The 24,659-nt window shown below is 37.7% G+C and overlaps 3 protein-coding genes across 4 annotated transcripts in view; all 3 read right to left on the bottom strand.

The window, feature by feature from the left end:
• LOC108241080 (serum amyloid P-component) overlaps nucleotides 1-11,318 on the bottom strand; it is a 13,196-nt gene extending 1,878 nt beyond the window's left edge. The window contains exons 1-6 of one of the 2 annotated variants that reach the window (XM_037980185.1): nucleotides 11,160-11,318; nucleotides 10,891-10,945; nucleotides 7,866-7,968; nucleotides 7,478-7,775; nucleotides 6,434-7,382; nucleotides 5,736-6,273 (exon numbers count right to left, since the gene is read on the bottom strand). In XM_037980185.1, the coding sequence (XP_037836113.1) occupies nucleotides 7,164-7,382; nucleotides 7,478-7,775; nucleotides 7,866-7,968; nucleotides 10,891-10,945 (675 nt within the window). In that variant the 5' untranslated portion in view covers nucleotides 11,160-11,318 and the 3' untranslated portion in view covers nucleotides 5,736-6,273; nucleotides 6,434-7,163. Of the gene's footprint in view, nucleotides 1-5,735; nucleotides 7,383-7,477; nucleotides 7,776-7,865; nucleotides 7,969-10,890; nucleotides 10,946-11,159 lie in introns of both variants that reach the window. The other variant, XM_017425001.3, reaches the window with a different exon arrangement.
• LOC108241058 (C-reactive protein) lies at nucleotides 683-5,605 on the bottom strand. The gene is made up of 5 exons (XM_017424972.3): nucleotides 4,875-5,605; nucleotides 4,653-4,707; nucleotides 2,892-2,994; nucleotides 1,064-1,361; nucleotides 683-970 (listed from the first exon to the last, which is right to left on the bottom strand). Exons 1-5 carry the CDS (start codon nucleotides 5,016-5,018, stop codon nucleotides 752-754), a joined length of 819 nt encoding a protein of 272 aa, XP_017280461.1. The 5' UTR covers nucleotides 5,019-5,605; the 3' UTR covers nucleotides 683-751.
• Nucleotides 11,319-13,447: 2,129 nt separating the features above from the next.
• Nucleotides 13,448-21,836, bottom strand: LOC108241031 (metalloreductase STEAP4). Its single transcript, XM_017424926.3, has 10 exons — nucleotides 21,378-21,836; nucleotides 20,689-20,796; nucleotides 20,523-20,593; nucleotides 20,327-20,414; nucleotides 18,710-18,988; nucleotides 18,472-18,566; nucleotides 18,272-18,382; nucleotides 16,748-16,790; nucleotides 16,507-16,671; nucleotides 13,448-14,139 (listed from the first exon to the last, which is right to left on the bottom strand). Exons 1-10 carry the CDS (start codon nucleotides 21,576-21,578, stop codon nucleotides 13,888-13,890), a joined length of 1,413 nt encoding a protein of 470 aa, XP_017280415.1. The 5' UTR covers nucleotides 21,579-21,836; the 3' UTR covers nucleotides 13,448-13,887.
• Nucleotides 21,837-24,659: the final 2,823 nt, after the last annotated feature.

Raw genomic sequence — 24,659 nt, 5'->3', positions numbered from 1 at the left:
GAAAGAATCACACCGGAGAGGCTCGTTGTCTTTTTGTGAAGGCCTTTGCAAAGAGGAGAAATTCCACAACAGCTCCTAACGGCGTGCTGTCCAGGAAGTTCTGCCCGCTTACTTGCGCTTTCTCTTTTATTAAAGGAAGAAGAAAAAGGGGTTGATCTGAGCCGGCCAAAGCTGGTCCAGATCATAGCATAACCATAACACATCTCTGTTTGGGAGAGCCAGATGGTGTGGCGCCCGCCGTCTGACCTTCACGTCTCACATAGGCAGTTTTATACATGAGCCCAAAGGCTGATAACATAAAAACCCTAGCAGTGTGTGTGTAAGAGTGTAAGCTAATTCAGGCAAAAGGAAACATGGAAGTGATCCAGGGGTGTCAAACTCCAGGCCTCAAGGCTCCACTGTCCTCGAAGTTTTAGGTTTTTCCTGCTCCAACACACCTGATTCAAACGGTTTAATTACCTCCTCACCAAATCAGCAAGTCCTCCAGAAGCAGGTCTACAAGTCATCCATTTCAAGCAGGAGTTTTAAAGCAGGAATACATCTAAAACATGCAGAAGAGCGGCCTCTGAGGAATGGAGTCTGACACCTGTGGTTTAGACATTTTGAAGTGAGATTTTGTCATTCTTTAAGCAAAGGTCTAACATAACCTTACGTTAGTAATTTCTTGCATTGGACATAAAAGCACAGAAAAAAAGATGTATTTATTATTAGGCAGGTACAAGCCTCTTACGTTAACTGCGCTTTCAAATGTTTAGTAACAAACTGCTATTTTATTTTCTATCAGCACTTTGTCAATAATCTGAAAATCTAGCGCCTTCCAGTTTAGCACATTTCCTGGAGTGTAGTTTCGGTCGTCCACATAGTTCTGGATCTCACAGGAAGACAGGGTGTAGTCCCACATGTGGACATCAGACATCATGCCAACAAAACACTGCCTCGCGTCAAATCCACCGCCATGTGAGTCCTGCTCCTGTTAGGAACACCAAGGTTTGACAGCCAATATTTTAAATATCTGCTCTGAATTATTAACGTAAGACAGTTAGGCTAAGGAAAAAAGCTTTACCTGTCCTAAAATAATTATAACAGGTCCACTGATGCTTGCTCCAGAGGTGATAAATTTCCTAATGGAAGGTTGTCCATCGAACCACACCTGCACCAGTCCAGACCCAGAGTCCCAGGTGGTGCAGATAGAGTGCCACATGTTTGGCTTGTAGTCCATCCCTCTGTACTCTACCTTTTTATCCTTGATGTGGGGCTCCATTTCTTTATTGGTGTTATCCCAGAAAATCAAAAAGTCGTTGGTATGAGTGGGCGTGGCTAAGGAGAATAGGATGTGGTCTCTTTTGAGGTCTGTAAAAGATCTGAGGGATGACAGATTTATTTTGCATCACATAGTGTCACCGCTCACAGAGAAAAGCAGGTTCATATGTACAGTTCACACCTGTGGTTCCCAAACCTTCACACTGGAAGCCCCCGTTCTTGCACTGACAGAAAGCTGTCAGTGTTGGTGCAAAACTAAGATCCACCACTATTTCAGTAGTGTCTGATTGCAACATGGGTGACACCTTCCAAAAGTATGGGAGTTTGTTTTACTCCTAAAGCACACTACAAATTAGTGCATAAAGACATGCACAGACCCTCCGGACTGTATCATCTGCCTTGTAGCTCTCTGTTTGTTATTCTTCTAATTCTACACCCCGGTTTGCACATAATGTTTTAATTGGAACACTGCATCTGCTTGTTGGGCTCGTTATAAAGAGTGAATGTGCTTGCAGGAAAATACACAGTTTAAAAAAAATAATATATCAAGCTATGGTTCACTAGGAATTGTTAATTATTTTAGTTTTTTACTTTAACAAAACTTGTATCAATTATAAGGGGCAGTTATGTGTTTGACGTTGAGGTGGGGCAGGTGTGTGCTTTTTTTCTTTTCTTTCATTTTTGGTCCTTTATTATTAAAAAATAAATAAAGAAGGTGCTAAGCTACCAGTTAAATGACCTTACTAAATAATTTAAATAGTAATATTGATTTAAGAATTTTATATTGTCTGTGAACTGACTGTTCATTACAGATTTAATAAATGTTTTGACTGAATAAATGTGTTACAGTTAATAACTGTAAACCCCTAAATAAGGTAGAACATTCATTAAACAATTGCTGAATGTTTTGTGGTTATATCTAAAAAGAACTGAAGGAATTATGCTAATTTTTGTGACATGTTACAACTTTTCACATGATTCATAGGGAATCAAAGGTAATTTATTAATCCAGAATCTTGGATTTTAAAATGCTGTAATTTGTTCAAACCAAGGCATATGACCTTTATATCTTTTGAAAAAACTTTTCAAGCTCTGTCTGTCATGATTCTTTTTTGTTTGTTTGTTTTTTGTTATTGTTGTTGTTTCGTTTGTTTTGTACGTCACTCTCCTTTCGTTGTAATAGTCTGCTGCCATGTCAACCTTTTGTTTTTCTGTTTTATTTTTTTTATTTTCTTCAACTTCTCATATGAGTCTGCATCCTTAGGTCCTGATTCCAAACACCAACCATTCTTAAGACTTTCACAAGCTGACCACTGTTGCTGACAAAAGGGACAACATTCATGTAAACACTCTTCTTGTTTCCATGTATTTATAAGTTGTGTTAAACTTAATGACCCACCCACTTTTAGTCAGGCTCGCCTAAAAGCTCATTTATGGCTATGCCAATGATTTGATGCAATTCAATTTTCAGCCATTGATAAACATTAGTATGCATTTATTTTGTATGTGTGGAAAACATATCAACAGCCCTGTGCCCCCACCCATCCAAAGCTCCTTAGTGCTCCCTTAAAAAGGTGACCCACCCAGGTTGGGAACCACAGATTTCCACATTCAGAACCATTTGACTTTACCTGTGACAGACTGTTACAGCATTAAAGTCCTGCTTTGGGGTGTTTAATCTCACATGAGCTCTGTTGGTTTCCACTGGGAAGGTGAACATCTTACCAGACAGATCTGGGGGGAAAGTCATGATACAGTTTATTTCCACTTTGTTTACAAAGACATTTATATTTTAACTGAAAAAAAAACTGCAATAACCTGCTTAGCACAACACAAAAGTGTTCAAAGTTTAAAGGTGACCTATTATGCAAAATTCACTTTTTGCATGTTTTTCTACCTCCATTTGGGTATTTACTGCTTTTAGAAATGGTCCAAACTCAAAAAAAAAATTAAAAAAAAAATACAGCAAACAACCAGTCAATTTTTGGCAATAAGTAAATATTTTGCTGGTGTCTGCAAAACGACCTGTTTCAAAAACCTCAGGATTGTTGCATCACAATCGCCATTACCTCGCAACACCATACGGATCCCAGCCCCTCAACTAGCAACCCAAGTAGAGCTCCACCCACTTTATTACAAGAATACCATCATGTTTGTTCTGCTAGTTTTACCGGTGAACAATGTCTGCTGGATAGGGAAAATGTTCTGTTGTCAGCTGCAGTATACATAGATATGTGTCCATGCATGTTCTCCCAGTCACAGAGAACAGAGCTGCGTGGCTTCATTTTATTTTTGATGCCAATGTCCCTGCGATGTTGCCAAAGGAAGCTGTAGTTTGCGCAAATCATTTCAGGAAGGAGTCCTGTGTCTCACTTTACGTTACCCACAATACCTGCGCATTTACTGTCGGAATTGTATTAAACTGAAATTGACATTTTGCATTAGCCACAGTGTGAGAAAAAAAGCGCATTTGCGGAAGAAAAAAAAACGGTCTGTGTGCTGACATGGTATTCTGATGTCAGCTGCTCGACTTCACATCATGGCACACTGCACCGCGCTCAAGCTGAGCAGATTGTGGCGCAGAGGTAGAAGCAAAACAGAACCCTCAGAATTTAAATTAATAACAATATAAATGTGCATCAGATCCATAGCGTTTAATCCTTCAGTAAGTTTTTATAGTTTTTAATGTAGTGCATTAGTTGAGTGTTGGGTGTTGGGAGGGCGTGGCCAACAGCGGCTTATTTGCATGAAAGTGACTTAGTCCTAAAATAAAATGAGCTCAAAACAGGGAGAACTGATCAGGTGAAATATCAATATCTGAGAATGATATAGTGAATTAAATATAATGAACATGTTTAGCCCACAGATCTATCCTAATTTGTTCAAGGATGTATAATAGGTCACCTTTAAAGGAAAACTTTATCATGAATACTGGCTAATATGTTGGCTGTAATTCTCATTCACAAGGACACTTTTGAAAAATGATGTCTTCTTGAACCTGTCATTTTTTTGTTTTTTACTTAAGTTTTTTTTTTACAAGTTAATTAGAAGGTCATTTACACAAAATCTGATTATTCAGCTTTCTCAGGTCAAACAACTTAAACTACCAAGGAAAATTCACATTTAGTCAAAGTGAAATGAATAAAAACTGAGTTCTAATTTTGAATAAAACCTCTCTTGCTTTTAGTTTTTTATAATTATGTTTAATTTTCTTGATAATTTCTTTGTTTTACATGTTTTCCCACTCAGTTCTCTCATATTAATATTATCTAATGTATAAATAAATCTAAATAAAGTATTGTTATCGACTCTGAATGGACCAGTTGGTTCCAAGTAAAGACAAATTTTATTACCATGTCTATTTATTCACTTTTAAAAGAAAACACAAATACCTTGAGTTTCTGCAGCACATGTTGTCAGGAACACCAGAACAAGCAAGAACTTCATCTAACAGAAAGGAAGCAAACAAAGGAAAGAAAATTAGATATCATCACATGAATTTTTGCGGGCCAACATATCTACAAGGGCTTCACATTAAAAAACACAGGTAATAAACATTTATGAAAGGTTTTACAGTTTTTAATTTTCTGCCAAAGTTAAATTCCTTATCTTACCTTGATATCTACAGGAATATGTGTACAGCTTTGAAGAGGATTTAACTTTCTGCTCAGTTCTTCCCAATTTCTGTGGGGTTTTTTTTTGTGCAAACTTTCTTTTTCTACTTCTTCTTTTTTTTCCAGAATTGCCCAACATAACATTCTCGATTATTCAACAGAATCTGCTGGGTGTGCATCTTGGTGTTGAAATACCTCGTTTCAGATTAGAATTTCAAACTTAAACATTTGGGAAATTATGCCATTTCAGAGGTTGCAAGTTTATAGCAAAAGTGTCCTTGAGATACAATTCACACAAATGCAGAAAACATAAAATTTCAATAGACTATTATATGTTTAATGCACTGCAAGTTGCCCTGGATGTTTCCTGTGATAGAGCCACTGAGCTTTATCCAGTGGAGGTTTTCGCTGGAAATAAAGCAGGCTTAGTAGCAGAAATGATCACTGAGGGAACAGATGAGCTGTAGCTGGAATGTGGTTGCCTTCTTCTTGAAAATGTAAACCATATTTTATGTACTGAACAGACAAACACAGGAAAATTATTGAGGATATTGCCCAGTTGCTTTTACTGTTAGAACCCATCGTCACAAATACACTAAACTATAATGGGACTCTATTCGTCATCATCACAAGTTTTCAAGCCAACACAAAATATAAAACTATACTGTGTTGTTGGATCAATTTTCACCTATATGCATATGTAATAATATGAAATATGACATACATCAAGAGTGTACAAAACATGCAACCAATAAAAGCACAAGACTGACGTTCTCCTGAATTTTTAGAATTTAGAATTATAAATTATTAATACTATTATTAAAGTATTATACCACCTGTTGTAAATAGCTTTAAAATAACCTCATTTTGGGAGTTTAAGTTTGATGGGACTGATGAGCTAACAGCTAGTCTAAGTGAGGCCACAACCACAGTCAGTTGTTGTCATTTTAAAAACAACTCCAATATCAAAAATGCTAAAGTGATTTGTGCAAACACTGTTCTACAGACCTTTACATTGCTGTCAGTTTTTCGCTAAACAGTTCTTGACTTTGAATTCTATGGTTATTTGCAATAGCAAATAGCTGTGAAGATTCAGAGTTTCTGTCCCTGCCCTATGGGCAGTGCCTGTAACTTTCCCACCACAGCTGTCGTCTATCTTCCTGATGAGCCCAGCCGGCATTTAAGCCTGAAGCTGGACTCAGACCTTCACTGGAGCATCGAGCCTTATGGGTTAGAGACTCAGCCTCAGACCACTGTATCTGTACTTTGTAAATACCTGCCTGTCTGGACCTACGGATGAACTTACCTGTTTGGACTTACCGATCACTGGATATCTGGACCCACTTCTGGAGCTCTTCTCTGGGACCTCACCATCTCCACGCCGCACTACTCACAGCACCTGTAAGAAAGAAACACAAGAAACAATTACTTACGCTCAATTCACAAAAACCTGATTCTGTTCCCGAGACTCATGTTGCTCCCTTTCTGCCGTTTCAGATCCACCTGGCTTCCTGTCACGTTTGCACATTTTGTGAAACCTGTAAAAAAAAATCACTTACCTTTTACTCTGTCTCCGTGTCTGGTTTCCGGCTCCACTCATAAGACACATCCTGGTTTATGTCAGTAGCAGCAGCAACTACCTGTAGCACTTCCAGAGAAGTCTGAGACACTTCCAGCAGGAATACCATAATATTTCTGCAGCAATAAATGCAAAACGTATTGCAATTTAAAGGTTTATAAAAAGGCAATCGTATGAACTGCTTTGAATCTGTTTTAGGATTGAGATGGTTTTAGACTGCAGCAATCTACTTTTGTCTTTGGACTGGAAGTTAGCTTGTCAGTCTAGTCAAAGGTATACTCTACTTCTCCAAACTGAGCTACATGTGAAATAATAATTGTTTAAAAACTTTCCACAAAATGGCACTCCAAATGATCTTAACCATACTGTTAAAGATTAAATAAAATACATACTTTGAGTTATTTAAGACATTGTTGTATTCATTTATTAAAATTTAAAACTTTTGAAACAATTATCTTTCCTAAATCACCTAAAGGCATTCAATTTCCTTAGTTTGAAGTATAACAACACATCATGTGATTATTAAGACTTTTTAAGTATATAGCATATCTAATCAATGATTTTATTTAGTTTTTTTAAGAAAAAAATCATAAATCATTCTGTACACATTGATTTTTCCTAAATTGCTTACACTGAATTTTTTTTACACCAGATGCAAAAACAGAAAAAAAATAAAAGATTTATGACCTTACTAGTGTTGTTGAAAAAATTTAGTAACAATCTTTTATTTTGTTTTCTATCAGCACTTTGTCAATAATCTGAAAATCTAGCGCCCTCCAGTTCAGCACGTTTCCTGGAGGAAAGTTTAGCTCGTCCACATAGTTCTGGATCTCACAGGGGTAGAGGGTGTGGTCCCACATGTGGACATCAGACATCATGCCAACAAAAGACTGCTTGATTTCAAATCCACCGCCATGGGAGTCCTGCTCCTGTGGGGAACACCAAGGTTTGACAGCCAATATTTTAAATATCTGCTCTGAATTATAAACGTTAAGATGGTTAGGCTCAGAAAAAAAAGCTTTACCTGTCCTAAAATAATTATAACAGGTCCTCTGATGCTTGCTCCAGAGGTGATAAATTTCCTAATGGAAGGTCGTCCATCGAACCACACCTGCACCAGTCCAGACCCAGAGTCCCAGGTGGTGCAAACAGAGTGCCACATGTTTGGCTTGTAGTCCATCCCTTGGTACTCTACTTTTTTATTCTTGATGTGGAGCTCTATTTCATTTTTGGTGTCATCCCAGAAAATTAAAAAGTCATTGGTATAAGTGGGCGTGGCTAAAGAGAATAGGCTGTGGTGTCTTTTGAGGTCTGTAAAAGACCTGCGGGATGACAAGTGTAAAATGCATTGTGCAGTGAACATCATTTACAGAGGTTCATCTATACAGCTGACATAAATGTAGAGACAGTACCTGTGACAGACAGTTACAGCTTCAAAATCCTGGCTGGATAGGTTTAATCTCACATGAGCTGTGTTGGTTTCCAGTGGGAATGTAAACATCTTACCGGACAAATCTGAAAAAAAAAAACAATGAAAAAAAAGTCTGTTGGTTTTTTTTATTGAAGGCCATTAGAGTTTTTCTTGTGATTCTTGAACACATTTTATTTCTCTGTGACATGAGCTTTCTCATTTACAGTTCGTCCAAAGGACAAGACGCCCAAACAGAGGCTGAGCCATGTTGTGGGTGCAACACCACTCAGCTGCCAGTAGTGTTCTGACCTTTATAAAGGGGGAAAGTGAACATTAATTTCACAGGAGGCAACACAGGAGAGCCAGGTTAAGACTCAGAGGTCAACCCACATCTCATGGATAAGGAAGACGCTTTTGAAGAGAGCAATGTACTGTACATATTTTGGACAAAGAAAATAGATGGTTTAAGGAGAGAGCCCTTTTTACAAAACAATTTTATGATGTGGCTGTAAAGACAAGACCCTCTATAAAGTGCCTCTGGCTGTTCCTAAATCACTAATTGAGCATGTCCTGTAACAGTGTGAGCTTTCATAAATGAAGCTAGTATAGTAGAACTGTAGGAGATGTAGAGTAGAACTCATCTGCATTGATGTCAAGCACTATAGCTAAACTCTAAGTCAGATTTCTAAATCCTGCACCAAGCTGGTTGCTCTTACCTTCTGTCATCACTTTATTACATCCTTGAGTAACAACGCCTGCTTACACTAACACATACAGTATAGTGTTCGATTCAGCTATAAGACTACCTCCCCTTGTGGCTCAAAGACGTTACATCTGCAGGTTGATTTCGACCCCCCCATGTCCTGTCGGTCCTTTCATGAATCCCACCAAGGAGGCAAAAAGGTGTCTCAGACCTGGCTTTGAAGTAGGTAGGTAGGTAGGTACATTTATTTATATAGCACTTTTCAGCACAAGGCAACTCAAAGTGCTTTACAACACAAGTGTTTTGTGTCAGGGCCTCGTGTCAGATAGAAAAGCCATTTTTAACCAGGTTTCACTTTTCCAGCACGTGCAATGCAGCCTTGAGTCAACTCCCCAAATTTTATGCCAATTCTCACCTTCATGAATTTAACCAAAAAATTTCACATGCTGACTAGATTAACTAGATTCCTAATGACCCTCAGAAGGATTGGGATTGTCAGTAGGTGCTTTTGAACTAAACGGTTTCTTATAAAACGTCTCTGAGGGATATACAGACTGTTAGTTTCACTACATGTTTGCTTTGACACCGTCTGGGCAACACTGTGACAGTGCAACACTTAGCTGACAGTCAGCAAAGCCACATCCTTAAGACACATGATATGTATCATTGATGTCAGCAATAATAGATAACTCTACAGTTGGAGCTAGAAGTTGTGAGTCTTTGGTTCAATTTCTAAAGCAAATTTTGAAGGAGCTTTACAAACATTGAGAAGAAGGAGTTATTTGAATCAAGACTCATATGATAGATCAGTCAATTTTGTGCTGCACATGTTTAAAGAACAGCATGCTATAGCAGACAATGGTGACAGTGAAGTAGATTCTTCTTCAGCTATTAATATGCACAATAGTTAAAAGTTTTAAAAGTGTGGGTTCTGGAATAGTGTTTGCTTTGCTCGGCAAATCAATATACATTTATTTATGGGCTGATCACATCCTCTTATGTCACTTGAGAGTCTCTGTCGAGCCAAGAAAGTGACTACTTTGAAGCAGGAGCTCAAACAGTTTTAAAGAACAAGAGCAGCAATGCAAAAACAAAACAAAAGTTGAACTATCTCAAATGGTCATAAGGATCATGAGCTGAGCCCCTGTTGTAAAAAAAACACTTAGTGATTTGCATGTGAGTTCAACAACTCAAAAGATCAAGGCTGCCAACAGTTTCTAAGCTTGAAACTTTACAGCTTTCAGTTTTGAACTGAGAAAGTTCCTTGAGTGAGAAGCAAAAAGTCTTAAAGAATGAAAAAGTAGTCAAGTGCCTTCAGCTGAACTCGCCAGAATTACCATGCTCTGAACGACTGAGAATCTACAACGGGACTGGGTTTTTATTTTCTCTATAAAACCTTTTGTGAACCTGTTAGCACATGATAATTTTAGTAGCCATCTTTTTAAGGTTATTAGAAACACGGAAAGCATACAGTATGTAAGCTAAACATCAGGTTGCACAAGTATGAAGGTTTCAAAATGCAAGAATTAGTAGGTTTAATGGGGAACATGATGATAAAACTTCAACTTAAATTTTAATTTGTAACAGAAAAATACATAATAATGTAAGTGTAAATTAAATTTGTACGGAAAAAACAAAATGTATAAAAACTTGTACTAAAAAAACTTATATAACTTGCATAAATGTTAATCTTTTGCAAGATGAAAACATTTCACCTACAGAAAATGTTCTTAATAGGTTTTTCTGAATGTAAAAATATCTTAAAAAAAAACAAACAAAAAAAAACATCTACAGCAGGTGATTGCATTTACCACTAAAATTAATCAAATATTTTAATTTTTTTTTGTTTTGTTTTGTTTTTTTGCAAAACAACGACTCACTGATTCCAACTTCCTAAATCAATTAATGGTTCAAGCTCCCAAGAAGTTCATTTTGGCTGAACCAGCAGATTTGTTAAAGTTACACATTTCTGCAAAGTGTTTGGTGTTTTTTTTCTAACTGTGCCTTTGAGCATAATTACTATAAAACAATCAGAAATTAACTTTTAACTGCTGCTAAAAATGTTTAACAGTCACTTGAAAAGTTGAATAAACATCTGGTTAACAGCAGACTGAGCTTTGGTGAGCTTTAAGCTGAACATTGTGAACTAATGATTCAAAGTCCTGTTTAGTTTTGGCTGAGTTGTTCACATTTTCCTATTTATTAGTCAGTTAGTATCCTGAAAATTTTTATCTTTGTTTTCTGCTTATTAATCAAAGTTGCATGTAATGTTGTTATGATGTTTTCTTTATGAATTAACTTTGCTAAATTGACAGAAACATACCTTGAATTTTTGCAGCACATGCTGTCAGCATAACCAGTACAAGCAACAGCTTCATCTAACAGAAAGAGAAAAAAAAACCAGATAAATCATGGCAAATGTTTCGATTTAATCCCAAAAACCTTACTATGTCATTCAGCTGTTTTCGAAAACTGTTTGATGTGAATTCTTAAACAACTTAAATGGAACAGAAAAGTATGAAGTTACAAAAAGTATTTATTACATGTTTAGCAGTATTTAAAATCCTGCTACAATAAAAGCCACGATCTTACCTTAAAAATCTGTTTCAGGAGTTTCCTGTCCAGCTGTCAAACTTTAAAGCTCACTGCTACCACACTTCAGATTTTGTGTCAACTTCCTTTACGTTCTTCTGTTTTTTCCTTACAGAATGCCATCATAGGGTTGTTTGATTATTGATTATTCAACAAAAACTAAGTGGTCATCCTGATGTTGAAACAGACATAACTGAAAGATTTCAGCACTCCTAAAAAGTCACAAGAAACTGACGCACGTCTTTTTCTGTTGCACAGCATACAGGACCAGAATGAGGGGTTAAAAATAAATGCTCCATGGATTATGGCAGCGTAACAACCTCAAATATCTATAAAAAGTTCAATATTTATGTTTTTGACTTCCCATCGATGACATGTATATATATATATACCAGAAAACAGTTTGTTGGCATGCTGTATGTAACGTAGCAACCTCTTCATTTCAGGTACAATAAATTTTAATCACCAGAAACAGTACGATGATTATCCAAATGAACCACCATCCTCTGATCAGACACTTTGCACAGACTATGGCAGAAAAAGAATGTGCTGTGATCCTGGGGGTGTGGTGTTGGTTTCGTAGTTTAAGTTCATTGTAGTCGTGTTTCGTTTTTCCTTGTTGTTCTGTTTGAAGATTTCTTGTGTTTTAATATGTTTTCTGTTAATTCTGTGTTAACTACCATTGTTTTTCCCTCGGTCATTCCTGTATTCAGCTCCCCACTCACACCTGCACTCCATTTAATCATTAGCTCAGGTGTTTCAACTCAGTCATCACCACTCCCACCATAAATACTCCCAGTTCATTCTTTGGGTTAGACTGTTTATGTCGGGTTTTTCAGTGTGTTACTAGCATGTATTCCAGTTTTTAAAGCATGTCCTGGTTATGTTTCATGTTCCCTGTGAGCTCTCTTGGTTTTCATTGTGTGTTGTGTTTGCTGCCCTGCCAGATAGTTATGGCCAGCTGAGGCTTTGTGAAGCAATGAAGCTTTCCAGCCAGCAGTGTTTAAAAATGGTCCATTTCTCAAGGCTTCAAATGTTCAGTACCTCCTCATGTTGATTAAAAGTTTGAGACAAATAATGAAAAATATGTAGAGCATGGTGAGGATGCAGGATATGCAAAAAAGCAGAGAAAAACCGATCCGGTGACCACTAAGGGTGTAGCAGTATCATAACTGCTTTCACACAGAAAAAAAGTTTTCCAAATTTGCTGCAACCCAATCACATTCTGATAGGCCCTGGAGAGCTTAGTGAGGTTGTTATCCAATGTGGAAGGGGTCTTTGTTGAGATATTTCAGTAGCAGATACATTTCACCCTGCCATTCTACAAATAAAAACATAAATGTTGTTGTTTTTCATTCAGCTGCTTCCTTCTGCGCAAGTAGCCACAACTCACATGAAAGATTTGATAATTGGTTTACATTGGATGCCCTTCCTGATGCAACCTGAGCTCAAACCTGCAGCATCAAGATTACAGAAACAAGCTACCACAGGCCCACACCCCAAACCAACTTCCACCCCTTCAAAAAACAAAAACAAAACAAAACAAACAAGCAAACAAATAAAAATGTAAAAGTTTTAATCAAAAGCCATACTGAAGGTAAGTAAATTAATGGCAGCAACGGATGTTAACAGAAGTTATGAGACATTTGCCCTAGGAGGTGTTTTGCTACAAAGCTTTTACCAACAGATCCATTTTCTGGCAGGGTCCTTCCTGACAGTAATCTGTCCAGCAGAGGAATTCCTGCCAGGGAGGTTTTTCTGGCAAAAAGCAACAAAGACACATTTTTCCTGTAAGTTTGGTCACTTAGAAAGAAATGTGGTCTGTGCAGAAATTTGTAAGGAGCCTGAAACTATTCTGAAGACATATTATTCTTGTCAGCATTTGTTGGCTCATGATGTGGTGAGGTGAGCTCTTCAATTCATTTTCTGTCTTCATGGGGTCACTTTCCCAGGACCAATTTGTTGTGGAAAAGGTGAACATTCTGTATGAAAACTAAAAAAAAAAACATTTTAATGGGTTTTTTTTTGTATCTCATACATTTTTAACAAGATCATTTTTTTCTGATCTTGTTTTCTTTAAAAGTACATAACATTGCAAACAAAGAAAAAATCCAGTTCTGTTCAAGCAAATGTTTTTGTAAAATCAAAAAGAATTATTTCACACTTTTTCTTTTTTATCCCTTTTGTTGTTGTTTTAATTATGACAAAGACTGTATTCTGAACAGAGAAAACAAGAAAAAAACACCTTGCTCTTCCACTAAGTTTCTAGAATAAAAAATACATCTGGGTGAAACTTTGCTGATTATTTTATTTTGAATAGTGTTTTTACAGCATGATGTTTAGAAATATTTAGAGGAAAGAACAATATGAGGAACATAAAGATTTAACTGTATAAAAAAAAGAGTAATGTAAAAAAAACAAAAAACATACAACACCGTAACACAAAAAAACATAATTCTTGAATTGACAATTGAGAAGAAACTGTCCAAAATCATTTTACTAGAAATAAGTTTGGCCAATTAGCTCCTATAATGCTAAATGTATGTAAGTATACTTTGGTAAAAATATAAAAAGTGACGCTGTGAAAAACATGGCACATGCAGGTTAATATGCACATATGTGTTTTTGCTTGTCTTTAGTAATTGTAGTGAGAGTAAACTGACATTTAGAGTGCTCCAAAGAGTCAATCCATCTGTGTATATCATAAAGGTCCGTGACTGTGACGTTCTTACGTCAGCAGGGACTTCCTGGTGGCATCCTCGGGATCAGTCCTCTCCCAGCCCTGTCGGATGTGAGTCAGGCTTTTATCCACGCAGGGCAGAAGAAGCAGCAGCTTGAGAAGAAGCACCATTGAAGGCACCACCAGGCAGAGCATGTAGCTAGGAGGCATATACCATTTGTACTTGTGAAGGAATTTGTCCCAACCGTACAGGTAGGTGTGAAAGGTACAGATGAACAATGTCAGATATCCCAACTTGGACTGGAAGACAGGAAAAACAAAGTAAGGCACCTAACGTTGAAAACAGATTTAATTACAGTGAATCAACTCAATTGCTCAGGGATTGCACAAAACCTTTTAATTATTCATAAGTTTTCTAGTGACCTTGGTTTCACCCCCTTCACACAGGATGAAGAACAGTACACTCCTCGTAACCTATTAGAACATGATTGGGTTGTTGTAGTCACCAAATTGGTTACTCCCTGATTTTTTCTACATCCCTCAGAGGCTCCCCCTGTGCCTTTGCCAAATCTCAGCAGCATGTTCCCATAATAATCCTTCCATTTATGTCAATGACCGCACCATGCCTCGGGCCCCGTCCAGGCACAATTCTCTCAGACCATGTCAGAGAGCAAACTACACACTAGAAGATCACGCCATGCTAGCGTAGCGTGGATTGGTAGTTGCAGCCACATTGGCGAGAGTGTTGCAATAACATGCTTGGAGTGTTGTCAGTGCAGTGTGAGCATGATGGAGTTGTAGGCCAGACTTATCAGACCTACTTCAAATTCTCTACAACCAAATCATGCTGGTGCACAAGAGCCCGACGTCATGGATACACTGCCACCATGCTCCTCCATGATCCATCCGGGACCCTGATATGCTGCTACCACAACCTCGCTGTAGAGATTTTGCGCATGTTCAAAACCATTGTGGACCTGTCGTTTTCTGTGACATGTAAGTGACAGTCTATTGTGTTCTTAATACTCCCCTGAAGATCTCAAAAGTCTCTGCATACCATCAGTGTTCTGACGGATTTTTTTTTAACGTTGTAATGGGGTCATCATCCAGTGTGAAGGGGACCTTACGAACTGCAGCATTAGAGTGGCCTTTACAAAGACAAGCTTTAGCACAAACTCCAACATATCTTTATGCACACAGATTTTATAGAGGTTATTCAGCTCCTGTCTCTAGGGAATATAAATTCACATAAAGTACCGACACACGTGCACGCGCGTGTGTGCGTGCATAAAGAAAACCTTAGGACTGCAGCTCAGGATAATGTATGTCTCCAAATTACATTTGATGAATAACTTAACATTTAAAGAGTCGCTCTAATTTGTGCTGGAGTTAGGAGGAAGGATGGAGCGAGAAAATTAGCTTGACATGACCCAGATACATTTATGAATGAGCTTTTTTCCCCACTTGTTCCCATTGGTCAACATGGAAAAAATAGGTAAACATCTGAGTCTGTTTAAGTAAAACAATCACAAAAGAGTCTGCAAAGGGAGGAAAAAAAAAATCAGTAACACGCTTTCAGCAGAATAACAGGAAATTTGAAGCAGACTTTTGGGCTACACAAGAATTTTTCTATCTGAGCTGGAGCACAGAACTGTCCTCATCAGTCACAGCTGGAAGCTTGCACATGGAGGCGAAGATTGTAGCAGTTTTTCTGCCTGTATTCAAATTCAGTTTGAGGTCCAGTGTCCAGGTCTAGTACATGGCTGCATCATTTGCTCAGTGTTTTTTAGTTTTATTTCCCTTCAAAGTGATTTTAAAATACCCAGAAGGTAATTTGACAAAAAAGCTGACCCACTAGGCACTTTAAAAATTAAAAAGCCTAACATTTCTTTAAAAAATGCATATCAAGCATTGTAAATCTGAGTCATTGCGAAATGTTGATATACATCCAACTTTAGCTTAATATCTGTAAATTTGACTAAGTTGTAGCCCTTTTTATGTTGTCTAAGGTTGATTAGTTGTGTCAGCAATATTGAATCAGATTAGACCAATTGTTAATTATTTGCAGATGTACATCAAATGATTGACCTCTAAAGGTTTTATTAAAATTATTCTAGTGGATCTTCAGATATTTTGCACTCCACAATTTAATGACAAAGTCTTAAGCAAAGATGTGCAATGTGTAGCACTTGATACGTGTTTGGAAAGATTATTAGCTACTTTTAACCCCATTTTTTAGCTCAATATCTTCTAAAACAAACTGATTTGTAACATTGTGTTTTCCTATGTAGCTGTGGTGACCAACTTAAATTGGGCTGACTCCAAAAGTTAATCGGTTGTACATGTAAATCCAATGATTACTTTGAGAGATTCATTAAAATTCAACAAATTATTTGATCATTTGCAAATACATAAACTCAGTTGACATCAACGGTTAATGCCAAAGATTTAAGAAAAGTTCTTGCAGAACGTGTAGCACTCGATGTATGTTAGGAATGATGCTGAGCTACTATCGCAACATTTATTGAGAACTGTATTAACGGACATTCATCAATTATTGTGAAAACAAACGAACGGCAACATGTGCCCAGCTTCCCAATGTTGGTGCTGCTGCAGTTTAAATGAAAGCACTATTTTTATGAAAAACACAAATATCCCAAAGTTCACCTGAATGAACGTGAACTCTCTCCAGCTGAGAGCGTTGCTGACGGAAGGAAGAGAACTTATTCCCAACAGGAGATACAGGCCAAATCCTAGAATCCCCACTGAGTAGTAAGAGTCGGTTCGCCAGGCCATGGTCGTGTCAAATTTAGATGTTTTGTTCTCCATGATCTTAAAGTGAGAAAAGATGTATTTATTATTTAATATAAAGACAACAGCTATTGTCCAAGTCTATCAAAGTTCTTACCTGTGAAATAGTATTTGCTGCAAGTCTGTATCTCACATAATATCTGGGGACAAAAAAACAAAATTATTTAAATCAAAATCCTCTTGAAAAACTCAAATCTGTAAAATTATTGTATTTCCAAGATGGCAATCATCTGAACACATTGTTAGAAATAAAACCCCAGCATTCCTTCAAGGAATGCGTACCACCTTCTGCTGTTCATGTCAATGTTTCAAACAAAGCTCATCATTTTACGTTACCGCAATAATCTGTAAAACTGACTGAGTTAAAGCCATTTTTGGGCCCATCTTGAATTTGCTGGCTCCAAAAGGTAATGAGTTATAAATGTTAGTGGTGACTTTCAGCTGCTACCACACCAAATTTTGTTAACAGGTTATTTCTGAGCGTTTCATTAAAATCCATTCAGGGGTTTATGAGATATTTTGCTAACAGACAAACATGTGCTCACACAGAGAAGCAATTACAGTACGTAATTGCGTGCTCCAAAGAAAGATGGAAGATGATTAAATTGTTTTTATTTATTTCAAATATAATTGATTTATTCTGGCCAACATTACAGACATTGTGCAAGAGTTTGATATGGTGGTAGGTGAGAGCCATCCCCAACACATTCTCAGACTACTAACAGATCATGTGTTTAAAATTTAGGCCGAAATTTGATTTAACTTTAACATTATTTATTTTTTGTAAATAAGGCTAATTTATATTGAACATGACTGATTTGTGACAGCAATAAAAACATAAAACAGACATCATGGCTACTGCATATATGAAAGAGTTGGTAGAATATATCTTGGAGAAGAAGGTCTCACATTTACACAATTTGGCAAAAATGTTCACGTTAGAATAAAACAATAGCATCATCCAATGGTTCAAACAGAAAACAAAGTGAAGCGTTACCTCACATTAATGTGATTGAGACATTTTTTTATAAGATGAAGACTTTTTAAAAAATATATATTTATTTGTATTTTAACCCAGTCTACTGAAAAAAGACTTTTGAGTCATTAGCAAGGGTTCAGCAGAACTGTAGGCTGAACAGGTTGCAATAAAGCAGAATATAATAGAATATTTTTAGTTTGTTTAGGGGACAAGCATTTAGCAACAGCAACTGAGTGACAAATTTACATTTTAAACATGTTTATTGGTTTAATCATTTATTTAACTGTTTTGTTCAGATTTGATTGAAAAGCCATTTAAAGAACCATATAACCATATAGAACCATATAAATAACTATTTTTTCTTTTAGGTTTGTTTCATAATGTGTATTTTTAATTGAAGCCACTAGATGTCACTACATCATTCAAACTGGACCTTTAAGACCTATTTTCTTTCACATCAGTAATATGAATTGTGAAAGTTTAGTAAGCTGCCATAAAATCACCTAAAAGATTAAAAAGAAACAAGTGAAAAAAATGTTTTTTTTAACAGCAATAATTGTTAAAAATTCAAAGACTACATAAAATGTTTTAAAGTTGAAAATATTTTGGATGTAATCGTTGAGGAGATTATTTGTTATTTACCTTATTGGAATGATTAATGTGTACAACACATGTAGGGAAGCAAAGGCCAGAGCTAACAGACCCATCTGTTTTCTGCACAGCATCCATCGGTCCAACCAGTCAGGAAAACGCCTAAAACAAACAGTTTAGAAGAATTAAATGAGTTTTACATTGTGTGCAGCTTTGCAGACAATAAATATCAGCTCATGTTTGTTTCTGACTTGTATTTGGTTCCTCTGTAGAGCTGCAGGAAAGCAGCTATGACCCCAGGCAGATAACATAGAGCGAGCATAATGAGCGACACAATGGGAAACACCTGGAAAAGAAGACACAAACACCAGGAATAATGAGGAGTAAAAGACACACAAGACTCAAACATTCCATTTCAGTACTGCACATTTGGAGGTTTGAGTTTCACAGGATAATGTGCAAAACTTTAAACAAGTAATTTGAATTCACCTTATTGGCCAGGGACACCATGATTCTGAAGGAGTTGTCTTTCCCCTCTTGAACATAGGCATAGACAACATCTCTGATGAGCAGATAGAAGAAGAAGAAGGCCGTGAGGCCAAAGGCCAGGCGTATGGGCAGCCTCCATTCTGGGAACAGCTGCAAGGGGAAGTCCTCCAGCTCTCTGGCTGCAGACAGAGACCCTCTATCCAGAACAGTGAAGCCCAGTTTGGTAGCGATGTCTGCCACAGCCTGCTTCGCTGTGGTGCTGTTCCCACACAGGTACACCTGCAGCACAAGAACATGCAACACTTTCACAGCGCTGAAAGTGCCCCATGTGACAAGGATACTGTACATCTTTGTTAATATTTATGTATTTATGCATGTGTACATGCAGTGATAAAAGGATGCATTTGACTCCAGAGAACGGAACATAAAAGTGCACAGAGAAACCACGAGTTCTTGTATGAAAGGCTAAATTTAGTTGAAGAAAGCAGGTATAAAATAACAATGCTCAGTCAACACCTTTGTTATGTTGCTGATGCTGCTCCAAATACAACACACCCCAGTGCACACACATGCGCGCTCTTGTGTGTGTGTGTGTGTGTGTGTGTGTGTGTGTGTGTGCTTACTGTCCTCTGAGACTTCACAATGAGATCAAAACAAAACAGAAAAACCCACATGTGTTGCAGCTTTGCACTACAGAGAGAGTGAGCAAAACATGTTAGATCTAAGACAGACTGGGGAGTTAATTGATTCAGAGCTCCATCAGAGATGGTCTTCACAGCAAAGACATTAAGTTGGCTCCTTGAATTCAGCTTCTTTTACTTAGATTTAATAAAAACTTCAAAATGAGTTAATAAAACTCAAACCAAGTGTTTTGTTTTTTTTTTTTTTACCCTGTCTCTCTCTGAAGGTTATTGGGAAGCACCCACTGTGCGAACACATCTGAGAATTGTGAAAAATAAAAAAAATAAAACATGCTTGTTTTTCTCTAGTGGAATAAGAAAAACAGCCAAACAAACTTAAGTTGAAAAAGAAACTGTAGAATTTGCCTTTTTTTTTTTGTTGTTGTTACAAAAATGTATTATGAATGCTGAGTGCTAAATGATTTGCCAAAGAAGCTGAAACTGAGTTGTTGTAAAACAATCAAAATGCTAGCAAGAGAAAAGTTTATCAAAATGCTATAGTGAAAAATAATCAAAATGCTACCTAGAAGTAGCAAAGGAAGAAAAAAACAAAGCAAGTAGGCTGAAGCAGATTTCAAAAATATATATTTTTTGTAGGATCTGAGAAAATCTCAATGTGAGAAAATGGGGAAATTATTTGTAAATAAAGTTAAATATTTTGAAAAGTATAGAAGTCACAAAAGCCACAGAACCCATTTTCTAAATGAGCTGATCATTTTTATGTAGGAATGACTAAAATAGTGCAAAGTATGCAGATGTAGTTAGATTGTAAAAATGTTATATAGAACAAAAAAAAACAGGAAAAGAATAGTGTGAATGCTGAACCAGCATTCATATAATTATTAAAGTAAACATAAATGACAGATCCATAATGAGCAATGGAAGATGAAAGTTTAGGCTTGAGTATCACTTCAGCATCATAAACAGCTCCAGTTACCTGTCTGTTGGCATCTGACGGTCCATTCTGAAGAGCCCAAGCAGACAAGGTGTTAAAAGCTTTCACCACCATAGCTCTAGGGATCAGCCTGGACAGTAAACAACAAACTTCAGCTTCATGCCCTGCCAGTTTTAGATAGTTTTAACCACATCATCCACAATACAACTTGTTACTCTTCTGTTAAATCTCTCCTTACCTCTGCAGATACTCCGCGTTTGCCTCTGGGTACAGATTCTTCTTGAGATTGTTGCTCACGTCCACCAGCACCTTTAATTCAGTGAAATCAGTTGATTTGATTTAAAGGGGAAACCCTAACAAACCAAGTCGTTACTGTAAGTCATCTGACAGTGCAAGACAGTAACCTTATCCTTGAGCTGAGGAGCAAGGGACTCCAGGAATTCATAGTGCTCTCTGTGAACACAGAGAAAGATCAGGCTGGCTGACTGGGCTGCTGCCTCGTGGCTCAGAACCTGTAAAACAAGTGGATCACCATTGTTATGAACAGTAATCATGAATGACAGGACATCTAACGCACGTGCACTTGTTCAAACAATGGAAACAACACTCTGCATAATGCATCGCACCAACAAAACAACATAGAGGTTTGGAGTTTTCAAAGTTTGACCAAACAGGCTTAAAGTCTGTCCCTTCTCATCTTATGATAAACAGATAAACAGATAGTTAAACACTCCGGCATGGAAGGTGGTGCCAGATATGCATTTCTTTTAGGAATGCAAGGCCTTTAATTAGTTAATCTTTGACATCTGAATTGTCATGCTTTATTCTTTAATTTGTGGATGTCTTAAATGCTGTGGTTGTACAGTTACCAAATGTCCTACTGTTTTAAAAAATGTCCAAACTTAACTAAATGGGTGTTTGCAACACATACAAATATGATCTTTGATTATAAACTTGATTATAACAATTTTGTGTTGGATCTTCTTGTCAAATATCAGCTTTCAATAACAACAAGAGCAATGAAATCCTCCAAATCAAATTAGGAAAGAAAAAGTTTGCGTCTCCAGTTCAGACATGATGTCATGCAGTGTACCTGAGCTCCTGGAGGCAGGGGGCCACAGCTGTGAGGTCTCCGGCTGCCGTACACCAACCTGTAGCCAGACTGGAGCAAACGCTGACCCAGGGAGCGCCCCAAGTCCCCCGTCCCAAAGATACACAGCAGCTCACGCTCAGGGTTCGTCGCAATGCTCACCGGACACAAAGACACGCTCTCTGGTTTCACCTCCTCTGACATGCTGCTCTGTCTGTCAGCGACTATGGAAACAATCTGACACAGGATCTACCCGGTGGTTTTGACAGAACAAAATGCTCCTGCGGGCAAGTCTCCTGTCAGGGTCCAGGCAGCTGTTTTGAATTATGACTCCTTGATGTCTCTATATTGAAGACAGATTTAACAAATCTAATGCTTTGTTTCAAATTTGCAGCCCGTCCTTGCACATATGTTGTCTGATCTGAACTGACTGTATGAACTGACAGATTTTTAAGTCTGGAGGCAGTGTTTGTACTTGCCCATCCCCTCCCATTTTAAGATGGGCTGTGTGTGAAGTCTGTCTAAACTGGGAAACTCCAAGGCAAAAACTCATGTGTGCAAGTCCTGGCAGGACTGTTACTGAGTGCTTTCCCATATCTGTGTTTGGCAAAAACACTGTGGCAAAGTTTCAGCTGCAACATTTTTTTCCAGGAAATCGTCTGTGACACATTATGCAACGCTGGGAAATAACACTATTACATTTCTTAAAAACCTTCCAAATTACTGTTTTTTTTCCAGTTTTACAAAACCCCCACTGTAAAACCAGCATTTCATCCAGTATAAAAGGTGAAAATGAAGGGGAATGTCAACTGAAAATGAAAGTGTTAGACCTAACTTGTCAGCTGCTCAAAAGTCAAGCATGTAATCAAAGTTTAAAACCAACTATAAAGGATCAAAGCTCTTAAAACAGTCACATTCTGAAGCCCTGTCCTACATTAAATGCAGAGAGTGACTCTGTTTTGCAGGCGAATGCTGTCATTGCTAGCTGTAGATCAGTAACACTGAGCTCTCTGCAAACACACACTGTCAAGGCCAATTCCAGGTCACAGTATGCAAACATGATGTGCCGGTGTGCTCCCAGCCCCCCATCCTCTCCTCTTGTCTTTTACTGCACAGTCTCTATTTTACAACCACGAAATTCGTATAGCCTGGACCAAGTGCATAATTACTTTGACAAGAGGGCAAAACAAATAGCTTGCATTTTTATTAGCAGGAGGTTATTTGCGGTGCACTTGGAGCGAACGAAGCCGATCCTTGTAATCAGCCGCTGATGCATTGGTCAGCAGAGGTGCTCACTGATTCATGAAGTTTGCAGGCAAACCCACCAATTACAGTCTAATCTGCACTCTTGTGTTGCCCCTGTGAGTAATTAATGTTCTTAGCCTTGTAGCTAAAGTTGGCCTCTAACTGGAATCCTTCTTTTATCCTCAGAGATCCAGAATAGCTCTTCTCTTCAGGGCTGAGGTGAACCATCGGCCATGTGATCTGTCCTAAACTGTAATTACTGCCTTATGTGTCCACATGTGTGTATTTCTTTATCTATGTGTGTCTACATGCAACTAATATGTAACTCTACACACACACACACATATATATATAAATATATTAATGTAAACACATATGTACAAAAAATATTTTAATCGAAATAGTAATTGTTTAGTTAGTTGAACATGAGTTGATGTTAAGGTCTAACACTAATGAGTCACCAAAAAGAACAAGTCAATTAATTATATACCTAACAATCTCACGACACCTCCTCCAATTCCAATTCTGGATGTTTAGAGTTATTCTGAAAAAAAAGTGGGTAAAATAAATAAAAATATTTTGTATTGGTAAACAAAACCAAAAAAAATTTAATGAACCAAGCCGGCATTCCTTGAAGGAATGCGTATAATCCTCCACCTTGCATGTCAACGTTTTAAACAAAGATCTTATATAGATCATAAGAGATCTTTGTTTAAAACATTAGCACTTGGAGTATGTTTTGGGGATGACTCTCCGCTACTACCACACCTTGTTTTAACTCAATATCTGTAATATTACCTGAGTCATAACCATTTTTGTGTTTGCTAAGGTTGATTATTTTGTTTTAGCCATCTAGAAACAGGTTAACTCCAAAGGTTAACCTTGGGAAAACCTAACCTTCGGAAATCACTGGATGCCATCCAGTGATTTCAGTTTTATTAAAACTGTTAAATTACTTGTTTGATATTTTGCACACATACAGACACAGGCAGTTACATGTTTGCCTGCTTTTCGTGACGGCGAGCATTAACAATGGCTTGTAGTGAAGGTTTTGCTTCAAATAAGTGGTAAAGATAGATGTTTTTTCTGTGATGTGATGGCTTTTTTCACTCTCATTTGAAGCAAGCAGCCAGTTATAAGTGACCCAGAGTTCCTTGCTCTCTGAAGTCAGAAAAAGTCCAGGCCCAAAGCAACAGAACTGAACCTCAAAGAGCAGAGCAGCTGCAGTCCAGCACTTGTGAGCTGTGCAACTAAACAATCTAGCCTCCAACAGTGTGGGAGGTTTTTTGATAATCAAAACAAAAATGAGTGGAGGCAGCAATCACATATCAAATGTCAAGTATGGAAACAGGCACTCTAAGGCAAGGGTGATGATTGGACTGTCCAGTTTTCCCAGGCTAAAGCCATTAACTTGATTGGCTTTGCCCTGCACACTATCTGGTTGTGTAAGCAAAATGCAGAGTGCATAAGAACCACAAGTCTATGCTAATGAATTCTGATGCATGAAAAGAGGTGCAGCGATACTGTAAAGTCCTGTTTTTTATATCACTGAACCATACACCAACAGAAGAATCGATTAACATTGGTTATGTTGTTTGAATGGCACCTTTCAAGGGGGTTGCGAGAAGAACTTGACAAGGGCTTTAGCATTTCTAAAACCATGTTTTGTGGTTCATACCTAATACCCATTATTTAACATCTACCAAAGAGGTGAATCAGTAGAGGGGGCTGTAAATCAGTAAAGGGGCCTCTTCATAGAATGGTTCTGCGATAGGGCTGCAAAAAGGAGCCCCTTCATGAGCTTGTGACATTATAAGCTTCATCATAGAAACACAGAAGACACAACACTGATGCAGAGTGCTAAGGGTAAAATGTGTGTTGAATATCTCCCATTCTTAAAACCAGCCAGCTGATCACACAATCATCAATGATCCCTACCCTTTAATATCTTGACCATTACGGCTCTGTCACTACCTCGCTTGGTGGCTCAGAGGTGTAATGGCAGTGGGTTGACAACCAGGTTTCAAAACGATATCTCAG

Source organism: Kryptolebias marmoratus, linkage group LG16 (genome assembly GCF_001649575.2).
Source record: "Kryptolebias marmoratus isolate JLee-2015 linkage group LG16, ASM164957v2, whole genome shotgun sequence".
In the NCBI taxonomy this organism is placed as follows: Eukaryota; Metazoa; Chordata; class Actinopteri; order Cyprinodontiformes; family Rivulidae; genus Kryptolebias; species Kryptolebias marmoratus.
The sequence above is the reverse complement of the archived record's forward strand: the minus strand, read 5'-3'. Positions and strand labels throughout refer to the sequence as shown.